At 40.6% G+C, this 21,476-nt stretch overlaps 1 protein-coding gene across 15 annotated transcripts in view; it reads right to left on the bottom strand.

Annotated features, from left to right (window-relative positions):
* PTK2 (protein tyrosine kinase 2) overlaps positions 1-21,476 on the bottom strand; it is a 377,029-nt gene that overhangs the window by 160,615 nt on the left and 194,938 nt on the right. For all 15 annotated transcript variants that reach the window (XM_073330034.1, XM_073330030.1, XM_073330031.1 and 12 more), the window contains 2 exons: positions 6,521-6,600; positions 5,000-5,062 (listed from right to left, as the gene is read on the bottom strand). In XM_073330034.1, coding sequence (XP_073186135.1) covers positions 5,000-5,062; positions 6,521-6,600 — 143 coding nt within the window. The remainder of the gene's footprint in view (positions 1-4,999; positions 5,063-6,520; positions 6,601-21,476) is intronic.

Below are 21,476 nucleotides of genomic sequence, written 5' to 3'. Positions count from 1 at the left end.
CTGGTGAGCTCTAAAGTCGTCCTGTGGTGCCGAGCTGCTCGATCCTGACAGCTTCATCTGAGGAGGCGGAGGCAGCCTGCACTGGCAGGGGACCTTCCTCCTCTGCATCTGCACTGACCACATCACACAGGCCTAAGTCCTGAGAGTCGGTAGTGGGCTTGGTACCAGAGTCCAGGTCGGGTGCCGGATGGTGTGGTGGTGATGCCCTTCTCTCAAACACCACCGAGTACAAACAGCTGGAAGGCAATCCTGCTACTGGGAAAAAATCCCATGGATTCCAAAATGGCCATTGGACCTGCACAGGCCACTGTTCTCTGGGCCAGGTGACCGGGGGGCACCCGCACTGGCATCTGGTGGGATGTATACTGGGTACTCGTAACGGCCCCTGGATTGGGTGCAGGACTCCACCTCCGACTACGAGTGTGCTTGGGGAGACCATGGGGGGGCAGTACCCCTCGCTTCTGCCAGCTGGTCCCAAGGTCCAGTGATCAGTGCCAGAGTGGGGAAGTCTTTGCCAACATCAGCAGGGCCAGTTGCCCTCTGGTTGGTACTGGAGGACCTGGTGCCAGACAGGAGCTTGGGGCTAGCTGCTCCCTTCTGCTCAATGAACTCACTGGTGCTGGAAGTTGTCCTGCTGTGATCAGGAGTACCGGGAGGATTATCAGATCCCTAGCTGCTGCAAAGGCCTCCGGGATGGATAGCACCGAGATCTCACTGGCACCAAGATGTCCCCCTGCTAGTTTTCAATCAAGGTTATTAACCTAAATACTAATGCTTATACTTTCTAGTATGTCCAATAACTGACTTTGGAACATCTTATTGATGGTCATGCTGAAATATAAACAAACTGCACCCACTGCCTTTCCTTAGGTCTTTCTTGCTCACTTTCTCACAAATCTATCAAATTTGCCTTTCACTCTTCCTGCCGAACCGCCAATAACTCATTTGTAGTCATTAATCTCACCATTTATCTTCCTTTTAAGAAAGTGACACTGTATTAGCCTTCCTCCAGGTCACCCATACAGTCACTTCCTTTATATTAACAAAATTCTAAAGTATTTTCTCTCTCTTAATATTTCCTACGGCATCTCTCTATTCCTTCCTCTTTGTATGTATCCTAAATGGGATTTCTCCTGATGATCACTGACCTTGAACTAACCCAACTGCCTCTTTGCTCTACCCTGTTCTTTCCTTCACTTCCAACTTTCCACATGAAATGTTCTATTACTAGGGCTGTCAATTAATCGCAGTTAACTCACACGATTAACTCAAAACAGATTAACTCAATTAAAAACATTAATCGTGAGTAATCGCAGTTTTAATCACACTGTTAAACAATAATAGGAGATTTATAATAAAAGGATTTATCCACATCCTTCTTGTAGTGTGGGGCCCAAAACTGGACACAGGCCTCATCGGAGTACTGTGTCCGGTTTTGGGCCCCACACTACAAGAAGGATGTGGATAAATTGGAGAGAGGCCAGCGAAGGGCAACAAAAATGATTAGGGGTCTGGAACACATGACTTATGAGGAGAGGCTGAGGGAACTGGGATTGTTTAGTCTGCAGAAGAGAAGAATGAGGGGGGATTTAATAGCTGCTTTCAACTACTTGAGAGGTGGTTCCAGAGACGATGGTTCTAGACTATTCTCAGTGGTAGAAAAGGACAGGACAAGGAGTAATGGTCTCAAGTTGCCGTGGGGGAGGTTTAGGTTGGATATTAGGAAAAACTTTTTCACTAGAAGGGTGGTGAAACGCTGGAATGCGTTACCTAGGGAGGTGGTAGAATCTCCTTACTTAGAAGTTTTTAAGGTCAGGCTTGACAAAGCCCTGGCTGGGATGATTTAATTGGGGATTGGTCCTGCTTTGAGCAGGGGGTTGGACTAGATGACCTCCTGAGGTCCCTTCCAAGCCTGATATTCTATGATTCTATGATTCTAATAGAATACGAATTTAAATTTATAAATATTTTTGGATATTTTTCTACATTTTCAAATATAATGATTTCAATTACAACACAGAATAAAAAGTGTACAGCGCTCATTTTATATGATTTTTCATTACAAATACTTTCACTGTAAAAAACAAACACAAACAGTATTTTTCAATTAATCTCAGACAAGTACTGTAGTGCAATCTCTTTATCATGAAAGTGCCACTTACAAATGTACTTTTTTGTTACATAACTGCACTCAAAAATAAAACAATGTAAAACTTCAGAGACTAAAAGTCCACTCAGTCCTACTTCTTGTGCAGCCAAACACTAAGACAAACAAATTTGTTCACATTTACGGGAAATAATAATGCCCGTTTCTTATTTACAATGTCACCTGAAAGTGAGAACAGGCATTCACATGGCACTGTTGTAGCCAGTGTTGCAAGGTATTTATGTGCCAGATATGTTAAACATTTGTATGCCCTTCATGCTTCGACCACCACGCTAGAGGACATGCTTCCATGATGATGACACTTGTTACAAAAAATAATGCATTAATAAAATTTGTGATTGAACTCCTTGGGGGAGAATTGTATGCCTCCTGCTCCATGGTTTTATCCACATTCTGCCGTGTTTTGGCAGTCTTGGGCGATGACCCAGCAAATGTTTGATTTAAGAACACTTTCACTGAAGATTTGACAGACTCAAAAAGGTATGAGATGAGATGTCTAAAAATAGGCACAGCACTCGACCCAAAAGAATCTGAAGTGCCTTCCAAAATCTGAGAGGGACGAGGTGAGGAACATGCTTTCAGAAGTCTTAAAGGAGCAACACTAATACAGAAACTACAGAACCCAAACCACCAAAAAAGAAAATCCATCTTCTGCTGATGGCATCTGACAGATGATGAAAATGAACATGCATTAGTCCGTACTATTTTGGATCGTTATCGAGCAGAATCTGTTATCAGCATGGAAGCATGTCCTCTGGAATGGTGGTCAAAGCATAAAGTGGCATACAAATGTTTAACATATACGACACATAAATACCTTGCAATGCCAGCTACAACAGTGGTATGAGAACGCCTGTTCTCACTTTCAGGTGACATTGTAAATAAGAAGCGGGCGGCATTATTTCCTGTAAACGTAAACAAACTATATTTGTAATCTGCACTTTCACGATTAAGAGATTGCACTACAGTACTTGTATGAGATAAATTGAAAAATACTGTTTCTTTTATCTTTTTTACAATGCAAACATTTGTAATCAAAATAATAACATAAAGTGAGCACTGTATACTCTGTATTCTGTGTTGTAATTGAAATCAATACATTTGAAAATGTAAAAAACAAAAATATTTAAATAAGTGGTATTCTATTATTAATAGTGTAATTAAAACTGATTAATCACAATTTTTTTTAATCTTGCAACTTTTTAAATCTTCCAATTAATCATGTTTAATTTTTCATCATTTGACAGCCCTAGATATTACATTTAATAAGTACATACTGCACACATACTACTGTTATATATTTTTTAAAGTATGTTTGATATGTATTAGTATAACATTTTCTACACAAAAAGAACAAAGTCCTTGAAAATAATGAGACACATATTTTAATAATAAATTATCATAATATTCAGGCAGAGCTGAGATTGGAACCCAGGAATTCTTGACTCCAAACTATGTGCTCAGTATAGTTGATCTCTGCCACTGCATTATTGGAACTAACGTCCTTGCAGTCTTGCTCACAGCATAGCCTGCTTTCCCTGGCATATGTGCTTTGAAAGAGGGTTACTTAACAGTGGAGCATCTATTCTCATATCAATTGGATATAATTGCTGGAAGTAATTTTTTAACCTGTTTAAAAACGAGCAAACAAAAAAAGTATCTTTCCTCATGAGTCCTAAACAACAATTTCATTGCCCTTAAAAGAATCTTCTACCCTACCTTCAAATGATCCAGTACCAAACCTTAATCTGAATTACCTCACTTTATTTTATTTTAAAATAAAAACCGGAAAGCTGAAACTTTTCTTGCTGCCCTGAGCTGTTAACCTAATTTTGTATTATGCCATACACCTTGTCTTCTCTATCCCACAAGGGTTTTAGCAGCAAAGCATAATAACTAGTTAGAGCATTTGTTGATACATTATTCCACTGAAGCTAATGAAAACACAATTGACCTTTAACAGGGTTGTAACAAACATTAATTGTCTCCTTTGGAATTGAATGCAAAGCTTCTCAGGTTTCAGAGTAGCAGCCATGTTAGTCTGTATCCGCAAAAAGAAAAGGAGTACTTGTGGCACCTTAGAGACTAACAAATTTATTAGAGCAAAAGCTTATGCTCTAATAAATTTGTTAGTCTCTAAGGTGCCACATGTACTCCTTTTCTTTTTGCAAAGCTTCTCAAGCACTCTGTTCAAATTTGGATTAAAGCCATCTCCTATACAGCATGATTAAGTCAACAAATTAGATTTGCTACCAGGATGCTTCTTGGATGTTTTAAGTTTAGGAATATGTGGAGGACACACTATATGTTTATTGACTGCAAGATCATAACAACACACTTAGCAGAAGTCAAGGTAAAATAAAACCTCAGATTTTAAATTTCAAGTAGCTGGTAAGTAATTAAAGAACTCTGTGTAAATTAGTCCTGTGACTGATTAATTGTACACGGAAAATCCATTTTTGTACAACGCATTGTTAAATTTGTAGGACTAGACTAGCTTATCCCACAAGCACTAACAGAATACAGATGACTCAAACCAATGGTACTGCATATCAGCAAGTTTAAACTGTTAACAACCCAATTTGTCTTAGTCATACAGTGGTAAATGAGCTCTCACCACCTCTATAGATTGAAAGGTCTGAAATTTATCAGGTTTTAAGATTTCACACTTTATTTTAGATAAAATGTTATGTTAATGTTAGATAAAAATAACAGTCCTACTGTCGTGACCTTGCTACGAAAAATGGCAGCAGTGCTGCGTTCTCACTAAACTGGTCTTCATGTTCCTGTACAAGCAACAGCCCAAGCCTCAAACTGAAATGCAATACTTACTCTAAAACTTCATAGTTGGACTTCTTTTCTAGTGCATTGCCCCTCATCTCCCAGTAGGATCTCCTAAAGTCAGGGAAAAAATATTTGCAAGCAATAATTATTGGATGAACCAGCTTAAACCTACAATAAGTGCATTCAGAGCTTTCAGAGATCTACCACTAAAAGCCATTTGCAGACTGACTTCAAATATGAGTTCACTGACATACTATTACACTACTACAACCGAGTAGACTTTAGTTGATTAAAGTATTTTTCATGCACAAGACATCCCAGAATGATATACTAATAACATAATACTAGTAGCACCATGATGAGTATGAAGACAAATCAGACAGCCACAATGTGCTTGGCAAAAATATCGGAGAGTGGAATCTGTCTGAGAGAAAAGTGCCCAGGATAGTGGGTTGTTATATCCGTTAAATTTTCTAAAAAAAAAGGTTAATAGAATTTTCACTTCTTCCAAGACTGCCACGAAGGCTAGAGAAAACACTCCAAGCCCTTACCCACAATACCCAAGTGCCACATCCTCGTTATTGGTATTCCTGTTCCTAGTGGTAGTCCTAATCCTGTTTTATCTCTGAAAATTACTGTTCAACCTGCACTTTTTTCCTTTGCTCTATATCACTTGATTTGCCATTCATTTCTTAATGATCTTGTTACTGTCCTAGTCTTGCTCTGCAAGACAATAGCAGAACTAAAGTAATTATCTCAGCCCTCAGATTCTTCATAAAATACGGTGATCAGATGTCACGTTTTTATAGGGACAGTCCCGTTTTTTGGGACTTTTTTCCCCAATATAGGCGCCTATTACCCCCCACCCCCATCCCATTTTTTCCACAGTTGCTATCTGGTCACCCTACCATAAAATAGCGAAAATACATTTCAAAAGGTTTAAAGGGGTGACTGTTTCAAGATTCTCAATGTGGTAAACATACACTGAGTATCTCAGGTCTTTATGTTTATCAGTTTGAAATGGAAAAGCTACACAAAATATCAGTGCAGCTCACAAGATCAGTTCATTTGCCCTTTCAGAAACTTTGTTCTGAAAAAATATTTTGCATTCTTAAATTAGCATGTTAAAAATCTTCAACACCAAGTTGAGAAAGAAAAAGCGGCAGTGTTTTATTTTTAATTAAATTCTTCATCTGTATTATTAATAGAAGAATGAGGACGTGACACTATCTGTTAGCAAATGCACTTCAGACTTATTTTCTTTTGAATATTCCAGTTTAGTCTTTAGGCCTTCGAACTGTTTAGTTGCTAATATGCACCAAATAAAATCAATATAAGAAGATAGTTAATTGATCTGTAAAATTAATCTGTAATTTACAAACCATTAGGAATTAGTTACAATATATTCTGATCATTTTTTCTTTGAAATGATAAATTAGTTTTCATAATTCCTAACAATATTTTACTAATTTATAGAGGTAAGAGAATCAGGAAAAATGAGAATTAAAAACAGCTTCAAAATTAATGTATACAGTATATCAGAAACAAAATATGCAGTTTTCAACTTACCGGATTTCAAGGCAACCTAGCTTCAAAGCAATTTCCTGGTCCACTTGATCTGCTATTTCTAACATATAATCATTTTTCACCTACGGTAAAATAAGTAGTTTTGTGTCATAGAAGGATAACGTCAATGCTACTTAAAGTTGCTTCATTTGTCCATCATATTAATTATACACTTGAATATTGTTCAAGCAACTTTGGATATGTGTACCTTAGGTGTAAATAATTTCAGGGGGTATCAGCCTATCATAGCGTATAAACAAAGAAAAACCTATTATGTTTCTCATCTGCATATATGGCTGAATGCCTGTAGGCAATCTCTTTCAACAGCAATTTTGATGCAATTTGCCACATCTCTGTCTCTGTTACTTACATTAGACTTTACTAATTTGAATCTAAATAGTCACAGGGAGCCTGGATGTCATAGCTGTGACATCTGCACTCACAATTAATGTGACTTGCATGTTCAATTGTGATACACATGCATGCCTTGTAATTTTGCATGTGTAATTACAGTAACTATGCATATACACTAGACACATATGCCTGCTTATTATGGGCAATAAACATGTAGAGAGTTGTGAAAATTTGACCCACAACATCAGTGTAAAGAAGCATTTGAAATAATAAGTAGAGTCAGTATGTGATCACAATACACTCAGCACACCTTCAGCCAAGTCTAATTTTTAAAGAATGCCTTTTATACTGGAATATACCAACTATATACAAACACCATTCACACAAACAAATACACATTTTCCACAGAAAAGAATAGAACACAAAAAATTACTGCCCAAGATTTGTGTGTGTAACTGATGTTTTGGCTTATTCCAGTGTGAAAGGTATTCTTTAGAGAGACACATTTTAAATAAAAGTGAATATGAACTTTTATTTTCACAGCTTATTGTGTTTAATCTTGTAATGCGTTCAGAATCCTATTACTGTGATGCCGTGGTCTGTTGACATGCAAAAACTGTCATCTCACAAAATCAGTACCCACTGCAGATCAAACATGAAGACACTATGCAGTGTGAGGAGCCAAACCTTTCAAAAAGAACTGGGTAGTCACAAGGTATGGTGAGAAAAAAAGTACTTGAAAATTGTACTATGAAATTCTCTTTTTAAAAAATTCCAACAAGGAAAGAAGCAGCAACTTGATCACTGAAAGCAGCTCTGGAAAAACAGACATCTTTATGGACTTTGTAAGATGAGAATGTGAATTACTGTGATAGTTTCAGCAATGTCAGAGAAAAGCCTTTTAGGTCTGGACTGCTCAATATTTTGACAAAACAAAAAACTCTTAATCCTTCTCAGTATAACGCTAACAAATACTAACCACATAATATCAGGAAGAGATTTTAACGTCAAAAGTGTAAATAGCTGTGTTACCCTGAAGGATGATTTGTCAATATAAACTTATTTATTTACTTGTGCATGCACACACAATGAATTATAGCACAAACTGAGATGTTTATATGAAGAATGAATTATTAATTTTAGAATTGATAGTGCTTTACATCTTCAAAATGCTTACATTTTTGAGAGACAAAATCTTAGATTTGTAGAAAAATGTGAAGGCTATCAAGTTCTTCTGAACTATAATTTGTAAAAGTTTACCTGATTCCTGTAAAGAAATATGGACTTAAAAGTTATCTGGTCATTACAAAGGTTGTAAAAATGATACCATCTTTCAATGATGCATTTCCCAGGAAGTCAGAATTTAATATGCTATTAATTAAAAAGCTCAAGAAAATCCATTAAGCTACTGTAAAACACATCATATTGCATTAACCAGATAAACATGTATTGCTCTAAGTGAAGAATATCCCATCTTTTACATGCTGATGTTTCAATACAAAAATAATCATACATGAGTCAAAGATAATTGTCTGTTACAGTATTTTCTTCAAGATTAAATACTGTAATTTAACTCATTTGAAGATGACAAATGGTGAAACTCATGGAGTTTGACATTCTACTCTTCTGTGAAAGCACATATCAGCTGAAGCAACATTATAAAATTAACATAATCTATACATTTGCCATAATTATACAATTATGTTTCCTTTTAAATACTTTATGGAATTCTCTCTCACTGTTTTATCCCCTTATTCAAAGCTACCAACTGTCTGTCACATCACTGATGTAATACAAGTTCTCTTCTGCAGTATGAAGTGGTGACATATTTGTACATATCATTAAGGTGTGGCAGATGTATTATTCCATTCATTTGCATGATAAAACTATTAATGTAACTGGGAAGCAGATTTCCCACAAAGAGGACTTCAATATCATGGACGTAATTATGAGAAAGAGAGCTCCTTAGCGGTTGAACCTTAAGAAATACTTATGTATAATTTTTGTTTGATTAAAAAGCACCCATTCAAAATTTATCAGTGGCTGAAGTTCAACCTTAACAAGACAGAGTATGCTAGTAGGTAAAGAAAAATACTATAAAGAGATTGCTGCAACAGGGCGTTCTCCACCAGTCAGAGACATAGAATCATAGAATATCTGGGTTCGCAGGGACCTCAGGAGGTCATCTAGTCTAACCCCTGCTCAAAGCAGGACCGATCCCCAATTAAATCATCCCAGCCAGGGCTTTGTCAAGCCTGACCTTAAAAACTTCTAGGGAAGGAGATTCCACCACCTCCCTAGGTAACGCATTCCAGTGTTTCACCACCTTCCTCGTGAAAAAGTTTTTCCTAATATCCAACCTAAATCTCCCCCACTGCAACTTGAGACCATTACTCCTTGTTCTGTCATCTGCTACCACTGAGAACGGTCTAGAGCCATCCTCTTTGAAACCCCCTTTCAGGTAGTTGAAAGCAGCTATCAAATCCCCCCTCATTCTTCTCTTCTGAAGACTAAACATCCCCAGTTCCCTCAGCCTCTCCTCATAAGTCATGTGTTTCAGTCCCCTAATCATTTTTGTTGCCCTCCGCTGGACTCTTACCAATTTATCCACATCCTTCTTGTAGTGTGGGGCCCAAAACCGGACACAGTACTCCAGATGAGGCCTCACCAATATCGAATAGAGGGAAACGATCACGTCCCTCGATCTGCTGGCAATGCCCCTACTTATACATCCCAAAATGTCATTGGCCTTCTTGGCAACAAGGGCACACTGTTGACTCATATCCAACTTCTCGTCCACTAGGTCCTTTTCTGCAGAACTGCTGCCGAGCCATTCGGTCCCTAGTCTGTAGCGGTGCATTGGATTCTTCTGTCCTAAGTGCAGGACTGCACTTGTCGTTGTTGAACCTCATGAGATTTCTTTTGGCCCAATCCTCCAATTTGTTTAGGGCCCTCTGTATCCTATCCCTACCCTCCAGCGTATCTACCACTCCTCCCAGTTTAGTGTCCTCTGCAAACTTGCTGAGGGTGCAATCCACACCATCCTCCAGATCATTTATGAAGATATTGAACAAAAACGGCCCCAGGACCGACCCCTGGGGCACTCCACTTGATACCGGCTGCCAACTAGACATGGAGCCATTGATCACTACCCGTTGAGCCCGACAATCTAGCCAGCTTTCTATCCACCTTATAGTCCATTCATCCAGCCCATACTTCTTTAACTTGCTGACAAGAATACTATGGGAGACCGTGTCAAAACCTTTGCTAAGGTCAAGGAACAACACGTCCACCGCTTTCCCTTCATCCACAGAGCCAGTTATCTCGTCATAGAAGGCAATTAGATTAGTCAGGCATGACTTGCCCTTGGTGAATCCATGCTGACTGTTCCTGATCACTTTCCTTTCATCTAAGTGCTTCAGAATTGATTCCTTGAGGACCTGCTCCATGATTTTTCCAGGGACTGAGGTGAGGCTGACATACTCATGAATTACACTGTCTGAGTTCTGGGGTGCTTCTCATCTCAGTATCAGAAAGCTCTCACATAGCTGCATTCTGAGGAAACTTGACTGACCACCTCAGACAGGCTAAGTGTTATCCTCAGCAGGGACAGGATGCATAGACTTTGATAGAGCACTGTCAGCTTATGTGGAGACTGTGGCACTGCAATTTGTTTAGGCTTGAAAGCATCAGCCCTGAAGATTTTTGCAACTCCTGCTAAATGCAGCCACATGACTTCTCAGCAACACTGGTTACAAAACAGCACAATTGTGTTCCCCTCACCTCACTGGCCGACCCTCTGTAGAGCTCTGTGTCAAGTTTTGAAGTCTTGATCCTTGTTCAAGCCTCTAAGTCTGGGTCCAGATTAACTATAAAACTCCCTCACCTACTCTTAACAGCTCCAAAACAACTAAGGAAAAATGAAGCTGTCTACACCAAGAGACAAACGTGTGTACAGGAGACACTTTCCTCAGGTGAGTGGTGGGAGTGAGCCTAGGGTTACCATATTTCAGGTTCACAAAAAAGAGGACACTGCCAGGGTGGGGGAGGAGGAGTTGGAGGGGGGACACAATTCTGCTGGAGGGGGTACCCTGTGGTGGGGGTACTCACTGGTCGCTCCCTGTTACGGTGGCAGGCGTAAGCCCAGGATGCAGTGACAGCTGTTAGTCAGTGCCTCTCTGCAGGACCCCCCCGCCCCAGGGCTGGGAACTGGTGCCTGGGTGGACAGGATCGGCAGCTGTGGCTGCAGGGGAATTGACTGATCAGCTGTGGAGGCAGGGGAGGGACCAGTCAGGAAGTGGACCAATCAGGGCTCTTTCTGAGCTGTAATGTCTGCTCTTCAAAAATCCCGGACATTTCCTGTTATTTGAAAAATCTGTCAGGACAGAGGACGGAGTCTCAAAAAAAGAGGCAATGTCCCGTTAAATCCGGACATATGGTAACCTCTAGGTTGGGCCTGGACTGTGGAATTCTCTCTCTCAGGAAATTCAAACAATAAACTTCACTATTTTCCAGTTCAAATGTGGCTCGTTCCTTCAATCTTGCTTTTCTACTAAGCAACATGGAGCACATTAGCTTTCAAATAGATAAGCGCGCACACACCTTCTACCTCTTTACTCTCTGGGGAGGAATGGAGAAGAAAACCGCACAACAGGTGCTAGTTTCACAGGCTGTGTATACACTAAGCATTTCCTGAAATTTTTCACACCACTGTAGTCCCACTAGCAGTAGCAGTGGTGGGTGGACAAGACAGCTCTTGGAGTTAAACACTGTGTCATTTAGAACTGCTCACAGCTAGTCTATATGACATGGTGGTAATACACTGGCTGGCGGCCCTTTGTCTACACTAACACTTCCACTTTTTTTTTTTTTTTTACTACAGGTGGAGCTGCTCCTGTATTAGCAGTGGTAGGATATTTTTCAGAAAGAAAGCCTAGCATAGATGAGGCCCTTGTTTATTTGTAAACCTGGAGTGTTACTGCATGCCATGGTGATGGGCACAGTAAAAGAACCTAAACAGAAAGTTAGATTTGGACTCTGGTAAACCAACAGGGATGTGAATGTTAAAGTTAAGCACTTATCACTGAAAACTTCAGCACCACCCCTGTTTCATTTAAACCAGGATCTTAAACACAACTACCCACATTATTACCACAGGTGGTCTCTGCAGCATCTACAGATAAGAAAGGGACAGAACTGAATGATGCCTGCTGTTCTCTGAGGGCATGTCTACTTGGGGACACTCACGAAAGGTAAGCAAATTAACTGAAGGTGTGAATTTAAAATGCATTAGTTAAAATGCATTAAACCTTTGTGTGAATGCTCTCATCAGGAAGTGAGTTAAGCTAAAGCAAACTAAGGCCACTTTTAACTCTGTAGGGACATTTATTCAAAAGTAATGTGCTTTATCTAATGTACTTTAAAGTCAAACCTTGAGTTAATGTGGCTTAACTTTTTTGAGTGACCCCATGTAGACTGTTGTGATAAGGCTTACAAATCTACCCTAATTGTGAGTTCAACCGTAAAAATTGAGAGAAAGTTCATAAAGTGTCACAATAACCTATAATAATAAATGCTGATGGAAAAAGTTATAAGAAGGAGACAAAAAGACTGAATTAATGCAAACAAAAAGGCCTACTGATATAATTTTCAAGGACTCTTAAGATCTTGCCTAGTAAACAAGACAGTGTGAGACTGAAAAATCAATGAATAAAAGTTGGTGTTTTGGAAATTAGGTATACAAAATAATGAGAGAATGGGGCTAGTCTGCCCAACATGCCCTTTTGGGGTTCTTAAACAGAAAAGAAAAAAAGAGAGACATTGGGGGAAAAATACAAACAGACAGAGGCTACTGCAGTACTGCCTCCTTGAAAGAAGAGAAAGGAGAGAGCTTCATCATTGTGGCTGACACCCCTACTGTCTCCTGGGACCCTGGCCTTTCTGCATCCTGATCTTAAGGATTGTGCTAACCAGACCATCCCAGAGAAAGGGACCCAGATGACACCTCCACCTGCTAAGTATCAGCCTGCACATAGGACATGAAACTTTGTCACATACCCCTCTCTCCAACACACACACACACACACACACTTGTGTGTTCTCTTCCTTCCCCACATTATTTCTTTTCTTTCCTATCCCTCTCCTTTTTCCTTCTATCTAATAAGAGTCTGGCTTAGTCAGCCAAGACTATATTTTGCTACATTGCTGTGACCAGAAAGAGGTAACTAAATGAAATGCCCTAAACAGCTTGATGTTGGTGCAAGTTTGCCAAATTTCAGAGTGGCTGATAAGATTGTGCGTGGTGCCTGTGTTTTTGCAGCAGTGAGATTGCACATGAAAGTCAACAACAGAGACAGAAACTGCATTTTCTATCTTTGCTGTTCTTTTCTCTCCTGTTTTGTGTGTTTGTCTTGTTTTGTCTTCTAAGAAACATGATCAGACTTTAACAGCAGCAATGACAGCTTTAGCCCACCTCAACTAACTTCGTCTCTTTTCCTCAAAAGGATGGTTATTACCATCTTTAATACCATCTAACAGAATGTCAAACAAGGGGGGGGTTCTTTTTAAAAACTTTCTCTAGCTAACAGGAAAAAGAATGAGGAATGTTGTTAAAAGGAAAGCCTTTCTTAATACTTCACCTTTCAAATGCTTTAGTGGATTTTTCCTTTATTTTCTGCATCTTTAATAAATGGCTTAAATGATTTTTAACAGTGTTTGCCATGCTGCTCAGGTCTCTGTATATCAAATCTGGAGTCCTGTTTAATATTGGACAGTTATTGAGTTATGTTAATATCTTTGACTCGTTCGGCCCAGATAGTCCATCTAAATTAATATAAGACATGCCGTGAGTTACTTCCTGAAAAGTTGACATACCAGTCCATGAAGTCTATTATCATGCCTTACTCTTAGCCAAATTAAATTTCACTGGCTACTTTATTTAGATCAAATGGATGTAAAGGTAGTAAATTGATATAAGGAATTTGTTTTAGCTTGCTTTTTCAGAAAAAGAAAATACACAAGGTGAAGGAAATCTACCAACAGGTTTTGTGAAATGAACAAGGTAGTAAAACAGAGATGTTTACTTACCTGTGTAGTAATATGAATTTTTCAAGTTGCATGATCCCTGTCTGTATTCCACTGTGGGGTGTGCTTGAGCTCCATGTGTCTGAAACCACAATTTTTTTTGCTAGCAATGTCCATTGGTCCACACCTGTCTCTTTTTCTCCTCATACTCTGAGCCAAGTGTATAAGGGGTAGTGCAGACTGACGGGTAATGGAATACAGATAGCGACCACATACCTTGAAGAGTTCTGGTTACTATACAGGTAAGTAAGTCCTCTCTTTCTTCGAGTGCCTATGTGTCCCTATGTGTATTCCACTGTGGGTGATTGATAAGCAGTACTCATTAAGCAGGAGAGTACGAGGACCTACATGATATTAAACTGAAGTATCGCCAAGCCAAAGGATGTATCAGATGCAGAAGCTTACATCTAATGCCCCACTCTGGAACCTGTACCCATAAAAACAGCTATATCACATACTGCATGGGGATTCCATCCTGAAAGAAATCTTCCTGAACCCCCACTTCTGCCCTTCAAATAACCCTCCAACCTTTCCAAACTCATCTTCATCAGAAGCAAGCACTCCACAGATCAGAACAATACCAACTCAAAGCAGCACCAGACCTTGACAGAACAACAGATGGAAAATTTACAGACATATCTCCACTGCTACAATGATCAATACACATTTCAAGATCCTTGAGTCCTACACATGCCTATCACAACATGTGGTATAGCTCATCCAGTGCACTAAATACCCCACTATGTTGTGAACCAGACAATCACTATGCTCTTGAATGAACTCACACAGGAAAATGATAAGAGACAAAAACACTATATCACATGTGGGTGAACACTTTTCACGAATTGATCACTCTATGGTTGACCTGTCAGTCCTCATCCTCAAAAGAAAACCTACCCGATACTTTCAAAAGAGGAGCCTAGGAGCTTAAATTCAATACTATGCTAGACACTAAAAATCATGGACTGAAAAGAGACACTGGATTTATGGTTTATTACAACAATCTGTAACCCACTAACCCCCCCCCCCTTTTGTCCTATGACTGCAGAGGTGTTAACGGGCCGCTCTACCTTGAATGGTCCCTTACAACATGTGCTAACAATTTATGTTAAACTATCTGTTTCACCTTGCATTTTGCTGTGATGCTAGAAGTACATTTCCCAGACCTGAGGAAGAGCTCTATGTGTTGTCATCAGACGTCACCAGTGTGGTGCTCTGCTCTGTTCAATGTTGATAACAGTCGGCTGCGTGCGTGTGTATTCTCCCTGTGTGCTGTCCCAGCTCTGCACAGATAGCTGGCACAGCAGATCTCAAGCGAACAGCCCAATGACCTCAGACTCCAATAGGCTAAGAAGGCACCCGGCCAGGTTTATTGTCAAACAAAACACAGCCTCTAGCTCCCCGGATCAGATGTCCACAGTTCTGTTAGTACATATATGCTCCCTGACAATGGACTGGCTCAGTCAGTGGTAGGATTTTCCACTGCCCCCGAGGCCAGAACAAGACAACTCCTCGGGGTAAATTCTTATTTACAGGTACAAACAAGTTACACATCACTCCTGACATATTGAGGTGCAACCCCTCTACGTAGTAAGGTGCCACCTCTCACCTTGTACATGTTGGTTCAAACAAAACAACAGGGTCAGCCTGTTCCTTGTTATCCGTGTGGAATGTGCAAGTATTGGAGTGTTCTGGTACCTTTTAGGTATGTGTATTTTTGTAACAGCCCTTTCCTTGCCAGCTTCTGTGAACAGGGCCTGCCTCTGGCTCACAGTTTAACTTTGCTTTATGTTAACAAAGTCTTGACCGTTACTTTAGTTCACACCTTAGGTCTCATATCGGGCCTCTGATACAAGGGTTTATGTTTCAGGGCCTCATCTTACTACATGTGGCTTGAAAGCTTGTCTCTCTTACCAACAGAAATTGGTCCAATAAAAGATATTACCTCACCCACCTTGTTTCACTACACCATATTTGTGAAGGTATGTATGGAGCTCAACGTTGCCACTTTACAGATGTCAATGAGTAGTATGTCATGAGGGACATGGAGGGACGTGATCGTTCCCCTCTATTCGACATTGGTGAGGCCTCATCTGGAGTACTGTGTGCAGTTTTGGGCCCCACACTTCAAGAAGGATGTGGATAAATTGGAGAGAGTCCAGCGAAGGGCAACAAAAATGATTAGGGGTCTGGAACACATGAGTTATGAGGAGAGGCTGAGGGAGCTGGGATTGTTTAGCCTGCAGAAGAGAAGAATGAGGGGGGATTTGATAGCTGCTTTCAACTACCTGAAAGGGGGTTCCAAAGAGGATGGCTCTAGACTGTTCTCAATGGTAGCAGATGACAGAACGAGGAGTAATGGTCTCAAGTTGCAGTGGGGGAGGTTTAGATTGGATATTAGGAAAAACTTTTTCACTAAGAGGGTGGTGAAACACTGGAATGCGTTACCTAGGGAGGTGGTAGAATCTCCTTCCTTAGAGGTTTTTAAGGTCAGGCTTGACAAAGCCCTGGCTGGGATGATTTAACTGGGAATTGGTCCTGCTTCGAGCAGGGGGTTGGACTAGATGACCTTCTGGGGTCCCTTCCAACCCTGATATTCTATGATTCTATGATTCTATGAAGCACGGCTACCAAAGCTGCCTTGGCTCTGGCAGAGTAGGCCCTCACACCTTGAGGAGAAGGGGTATCAGCAACTTTGAAACAGAACAGGAGATAGCCTAAAATCCACCTAGAAAGTCTCTGAGAAGAGATTGCTTTCTCCTTCATTCATTCTACCAATGAAATGAACAATTTAGTTGAGTTTCTAAATAATTTTATTCTCTGTAAGTAGAATGCCAATTCCCAGCATACATCCAAGGAATGGAGTCTCCTATTCTCTCTGGTGGCATGTGAACTTTGCAAAGAAGACAGGTAAGTGTATTGTCTGGTTTAGGTGGTCAGTAATTACTTTGGGGGTGAATTTAGGGTGTAGTGTCAGTGAAACCTTATCCTTATGGATTATTCTATATGGTGGATCTGCCATAAGTGTGCCTAGGTCTCCTACTCTTCCAACCAAAGAGATGGCCATTAGAAAGGTAACCTTCATAGAAAAATTGGATAGTGAGCACGTCACCAACAGTTTCAAATGGTGACTCAGTTAATGTCAAGAGGATCAAATTAAGATCCCTCGCTGGAGCAGGTTTAGTCACCAGAGGGAAGACCCTTCAGGGAACATACAATCACTGGATGGGTGAAAATGGAATGGTTGTCAATTGGAGGGTGGTAAATGTTAATGTCAAGTGTATTTGTAGGGAATTAGGAAAAAGACCTGAAGTCTTAAGGGTGAACAGACAGTCTAAAATAGTGGGAATGTCTGATTCTTCTGGGGACATCTGGCAATGTTGAGCCCAAATAGTAAATCTCTTCCTCTTAGCTAAGTAGCTCTTTTTGGTGGATTCCTTCCTGCTATTGATAAAAAAAGACAGCTTGAATGGCTACCAAACATGTCTGCTCTAGATTGAATGCCCATCCAAATACGAAGGCATGAGATGGAGGGAATCCAGACGGGGATGTCTGATCTTGCCTTTGTCCTGTGTCAAGAGGTCTGGGAAAAATTGGATGCTGATGGGTACACGGGTTGACAGCTGATGAAAGCTGGGGAACCAGGATTGCCTGGGTCATCTAGGAGCAATAAGTATGATTACCGCCCAGTTCTGCTGAATCTTCCTGAGAACTCTAGGTAAAATGGGATGGGGAAAAGGTATACCTGAAGTGTCCTGCCCCTGAGATTAGAAGGGCCTCTCCCCTGGAATCCTGACCTTGCAATCCGCTGGAGCAGCGTATCTTGCATTTCATGTTTTCTTGTGACACAAACAGATCCCAGGACAGGGATCCCCATTATCCAAATGTGCTCTTTACCATGGAATCCTGTAGCTCCCAATCATGATCCATCGAGAAGTGTCTACTGAGGTCGTCCGCTAATATATTGTGTATTCCCTGGAGGTGTATTGCTGATAGGGTAATGTGATGATGAATACACCAGTTCCATCATCTCTATGCACAGGCAGGGTGGATCTTGCTCCCCCTTGTTTGTTGATGTAAAATACTGTTGTCATGTTGTCTGAACCAAGGACTTGTTTGAGTAGTAAGAATTGTTTGCAGGCCTCTTGGATAACTTTTAGCTCCAGGAGGTTTATGTTCAACCTGGACTTGCAAGAAGTTCACGTTCCTCATGTTGTGTATTTATACAGATGGGTACTCCATCCTAAAAGGGAGACATCTGTAATCAAAGTTTTTTTGGGGAGGCGGGGGGAGGGGCGCTAAGAGAAAGGAACTGACATGCATACATGTTCCCTGCTCTTCCATCAAGCTAGAGAGCCCCACATTCTGGGGTGGGGGTGAGAGCGTATTGTGTATGGTTGGCACTTATGCTGTCCGAAGCTAAACCTGTAGACGGTGAAGCTGAACTCTCGTGAAAGGTGAGACATAGGTACAGGACGCCATGTGAGCCAGGAGGATAAAGCATGAATGAACTGACACCTGTGTGGTCTTTCAGAGTTGACTGAATAAACTGTTCATTTATTAGAATCTGTCCAGAGAGAGGTAAGAATTGCTCCAATAAATTCCAGAATGTCCAGAATTGCTCCAATAAATTCAATGCTCTTCTTTTCAGCTAAAATGGACTTCTCTGTGTTTGCACAGAACCCAATGACACTAAAGACTGAGCAAAGATGAGGTTGAAGTCAGTCCCTCCTAACTAAATTTCCGTCAACAGCCATTTGTCTACGTAATGAAAGACTGTTGAGCCATGGCATTGAAAGCGTGCTGCCACCAGAGGTACTGTTGCTAGTCCAAAGAGGAGCCCCTGTATCGATAATGGTTTGGACTTATAGTGAACCTCAGAAATCTCCTGTGATGGGGTGGATGTCCATATGAAAACAGGCTTCTTTCATGTAGAGAGCCATGAACCAGTCATCTCTGTTTAGAGACAGAATTATGGATACAAGAGCGACCATCCTGAATCTCAATCTGTGGACATAGGTGTTCAGTTGCTGGAAGTCTAAGATGCGTCTCCATCATGCCTTTGTATTGGGGATGAGGAAATATTTGGTATAGAATCTCTTTCTCTGCTCTATGGCTCCCCACAGAAGTAGGGATTCTATCTCCTGAACGTGTATCCACACATGGGAGTGGTTCCTGAAAAAGGACAGGAAAGGGAGCTTTGTAGGGGGAGGAGAACTCTGTGGTGTAGCAAAAACAAATTATATTGAGAACCCATTTGTCTGTTATCATTTTTCATATATAGAAAAAATGGGCTAGGCAGCCACCAAACTGAATTTCAGAGGTGGAAAGACATGGTATTTAGGTTAGTTTGCAGCATTTCGAGGTTCCATCAGAAGTATTTCTTGACAGGCGGTTGTGGTTGGAAGGAGGAGCGTTCTTTGTTTCTCTGAATCCTGTAACTTTCACGGTGCTTTCATATCCTCTTTGGTTGTAGGAGGAGTTGTGGTGATGGTCTAGACTTATAAAGGTGCCTATGATAATTCCTCTTTGGTGCTGGCGTACATATCCTAAAGGAGTGGAAAGCTGCCCTTGAGTTTTTCAGTGAGTGTAATGAGACATCAATCTTTTCGTTAAATAAGTTATTCCCATCAACGGGCAAATCCTCCACAGTGGGTTGAACTTCCTTGGGGAATCCCAAGGAGAAAAGCCAGAATTTGTGAAGCATAATGATAGCAACCATCACTGACCCTGAGGCTGTGTCAGCTGCATCTACTGCAGGGATGGTCTAGCCACCAATCTATCCTCCTCAGTAAGGACCTGAAATTGTGCACTATCCTGAGGAAGCTTGTTTCTGAATCCTGAATATTTAGAGTAGTTGACATAATCATACTTTGAAAGCAAGTTCTCATAATCGGCTATTTGGAATTGAGGCTGGTTGATGTAAATACCTTCCTTCTGAGAAGGTCCAAACATTTAGCCTCTTTATCTGAAGATGTAGACCCTGTGTGCTGTTGCCTACTACCTTCAGTTATCAGCTTGAACTACTGAAGAGTTTGGGGCAGGATGCGTGAACAAAAATTCTGCTTCCTCGACTGGGACAAAATACCCTTTCTGCCCTCTTGGGAATAAGTGCACAGGTTGCTTGAGTATGCCACATGACTTTGGCAGGCTTTAGGATGGCCTCATTTATGGGGAGTGCCACTCTAACTCTGTAAGACATCAAAGAGTCTATGAGGCGTCTCTTGGATTTCCTCCAGAAGAATCTGGAGGGTTTGCAACACTATTTAATAGTTCCTGAAACTTATTTGTGGTCATTTGACAGATACAGTGAGGATGAGGCAACTGCCTCATCAGAAGATGATGATACTCCTGTTGGCACTCCTGCTGCAGTTTCCACGGCATGCATCCGATGAAGTGAGCTGTAGCTCACGAAAGCTCATGCTCAAATAAATTGGTTAGTCTCTAAGGTGCCACAAGTACTCCTTTTCTTTTTGTTTTTTGATGGATTCCTTTCTTTGGGATCGTAGAAGACGAAGACAGGAAACATGCTCAAAGTCTATAAAAACCTCTAGCTAATAACCTAACAAAAGATCTGCTGTGTATTGCACAATACAGTTTAACAAAGAAACAAAAGTTAAATGGAAGAGACTTTTCAGGTCATTTAATGCAAACTCCAGGGGCCAGTGGAATATTTTTTCCTACAGTATATTTTCATGCTTTGTCCACTTATTATTGTTCATTATATTTTTAGTGTTGACAATGTGCTCAGTGCAACACAAGTCAAAGATGAAGACAGTCCCCTGCCCTGAAAAACTTGCAGGTTAAAAGACACGTATACATAAGTCAAGGTGCATTGGCAAATTTAGGAGGAGAAAACAACATAAGGATTTTTATACGATGGTTATCATTATTATGAAGAGACAGTTTATGGGTGTCGTGATAGTTTTAGCTCTCAATGGTTTCCACCACTTCCTTTCAGAGACTATTCTACAGACTAAATCACCTGTCAATAACTTTCTTCCTCATATCTAGCATTTATTTGATTTCTCTTAATTTTACCCCCTTACTTTGATTTTTACCCTCAACCATTCCTCTCCTAGGTACTGACACTATTAAAAATGCCATTACACAAAGCCATGTGAAACTATAATTATCAGAGAATCCAAAGAAGCAGGTTAGGAGAGAAGGCAAATGTTGATTTGCAAAAACATTATTAAGATCTCCTACCAGCAGGACAGTGGGGTGGGAGGAGGTATTGTTTCATGATTTCTGTGTGTATATAAAGTCTGCTGCAGTTTCCACGGTAAACATCTGATGAAGTGAGCTGTAGCTCACGAAAGCTCATGCTCAAATAAATTGGTTAGTCTCTAAGGTGCCACAAGTACTCCTTTTCTTTTTGCGAATACAGACTAACACGGCTGTTCCTCTGAAACCTGTTATTACAACCAAGTAACTTTCCTCACCGCCCTCCACCCCAGTCAAGAATAGTCTCTTCAGACCCCCCTCCTCAGCTCTGGGATATCACCTAAGGTAACCAGCC

Source organism: Lepidochelys kempii, chromosome 2 (assembly GCF_965140265.1).
Source record: "Lepidochelys kempii isolate rLepKem1 chromosome 2, rLepKem1.hap2, whole genome shotgun sequence".
NCBI classification, from domain to species: Eukaryota; Metazoa; Chordata; order Testudines; family Cheloniidae; genus Lepidochelys; species Lepidochelys kempii.
The sequence above is the reverse complement of the archived record's forward strand: the minus strand, read 5'-3'. Positions and strand labels throughout refer to the sequence as shown.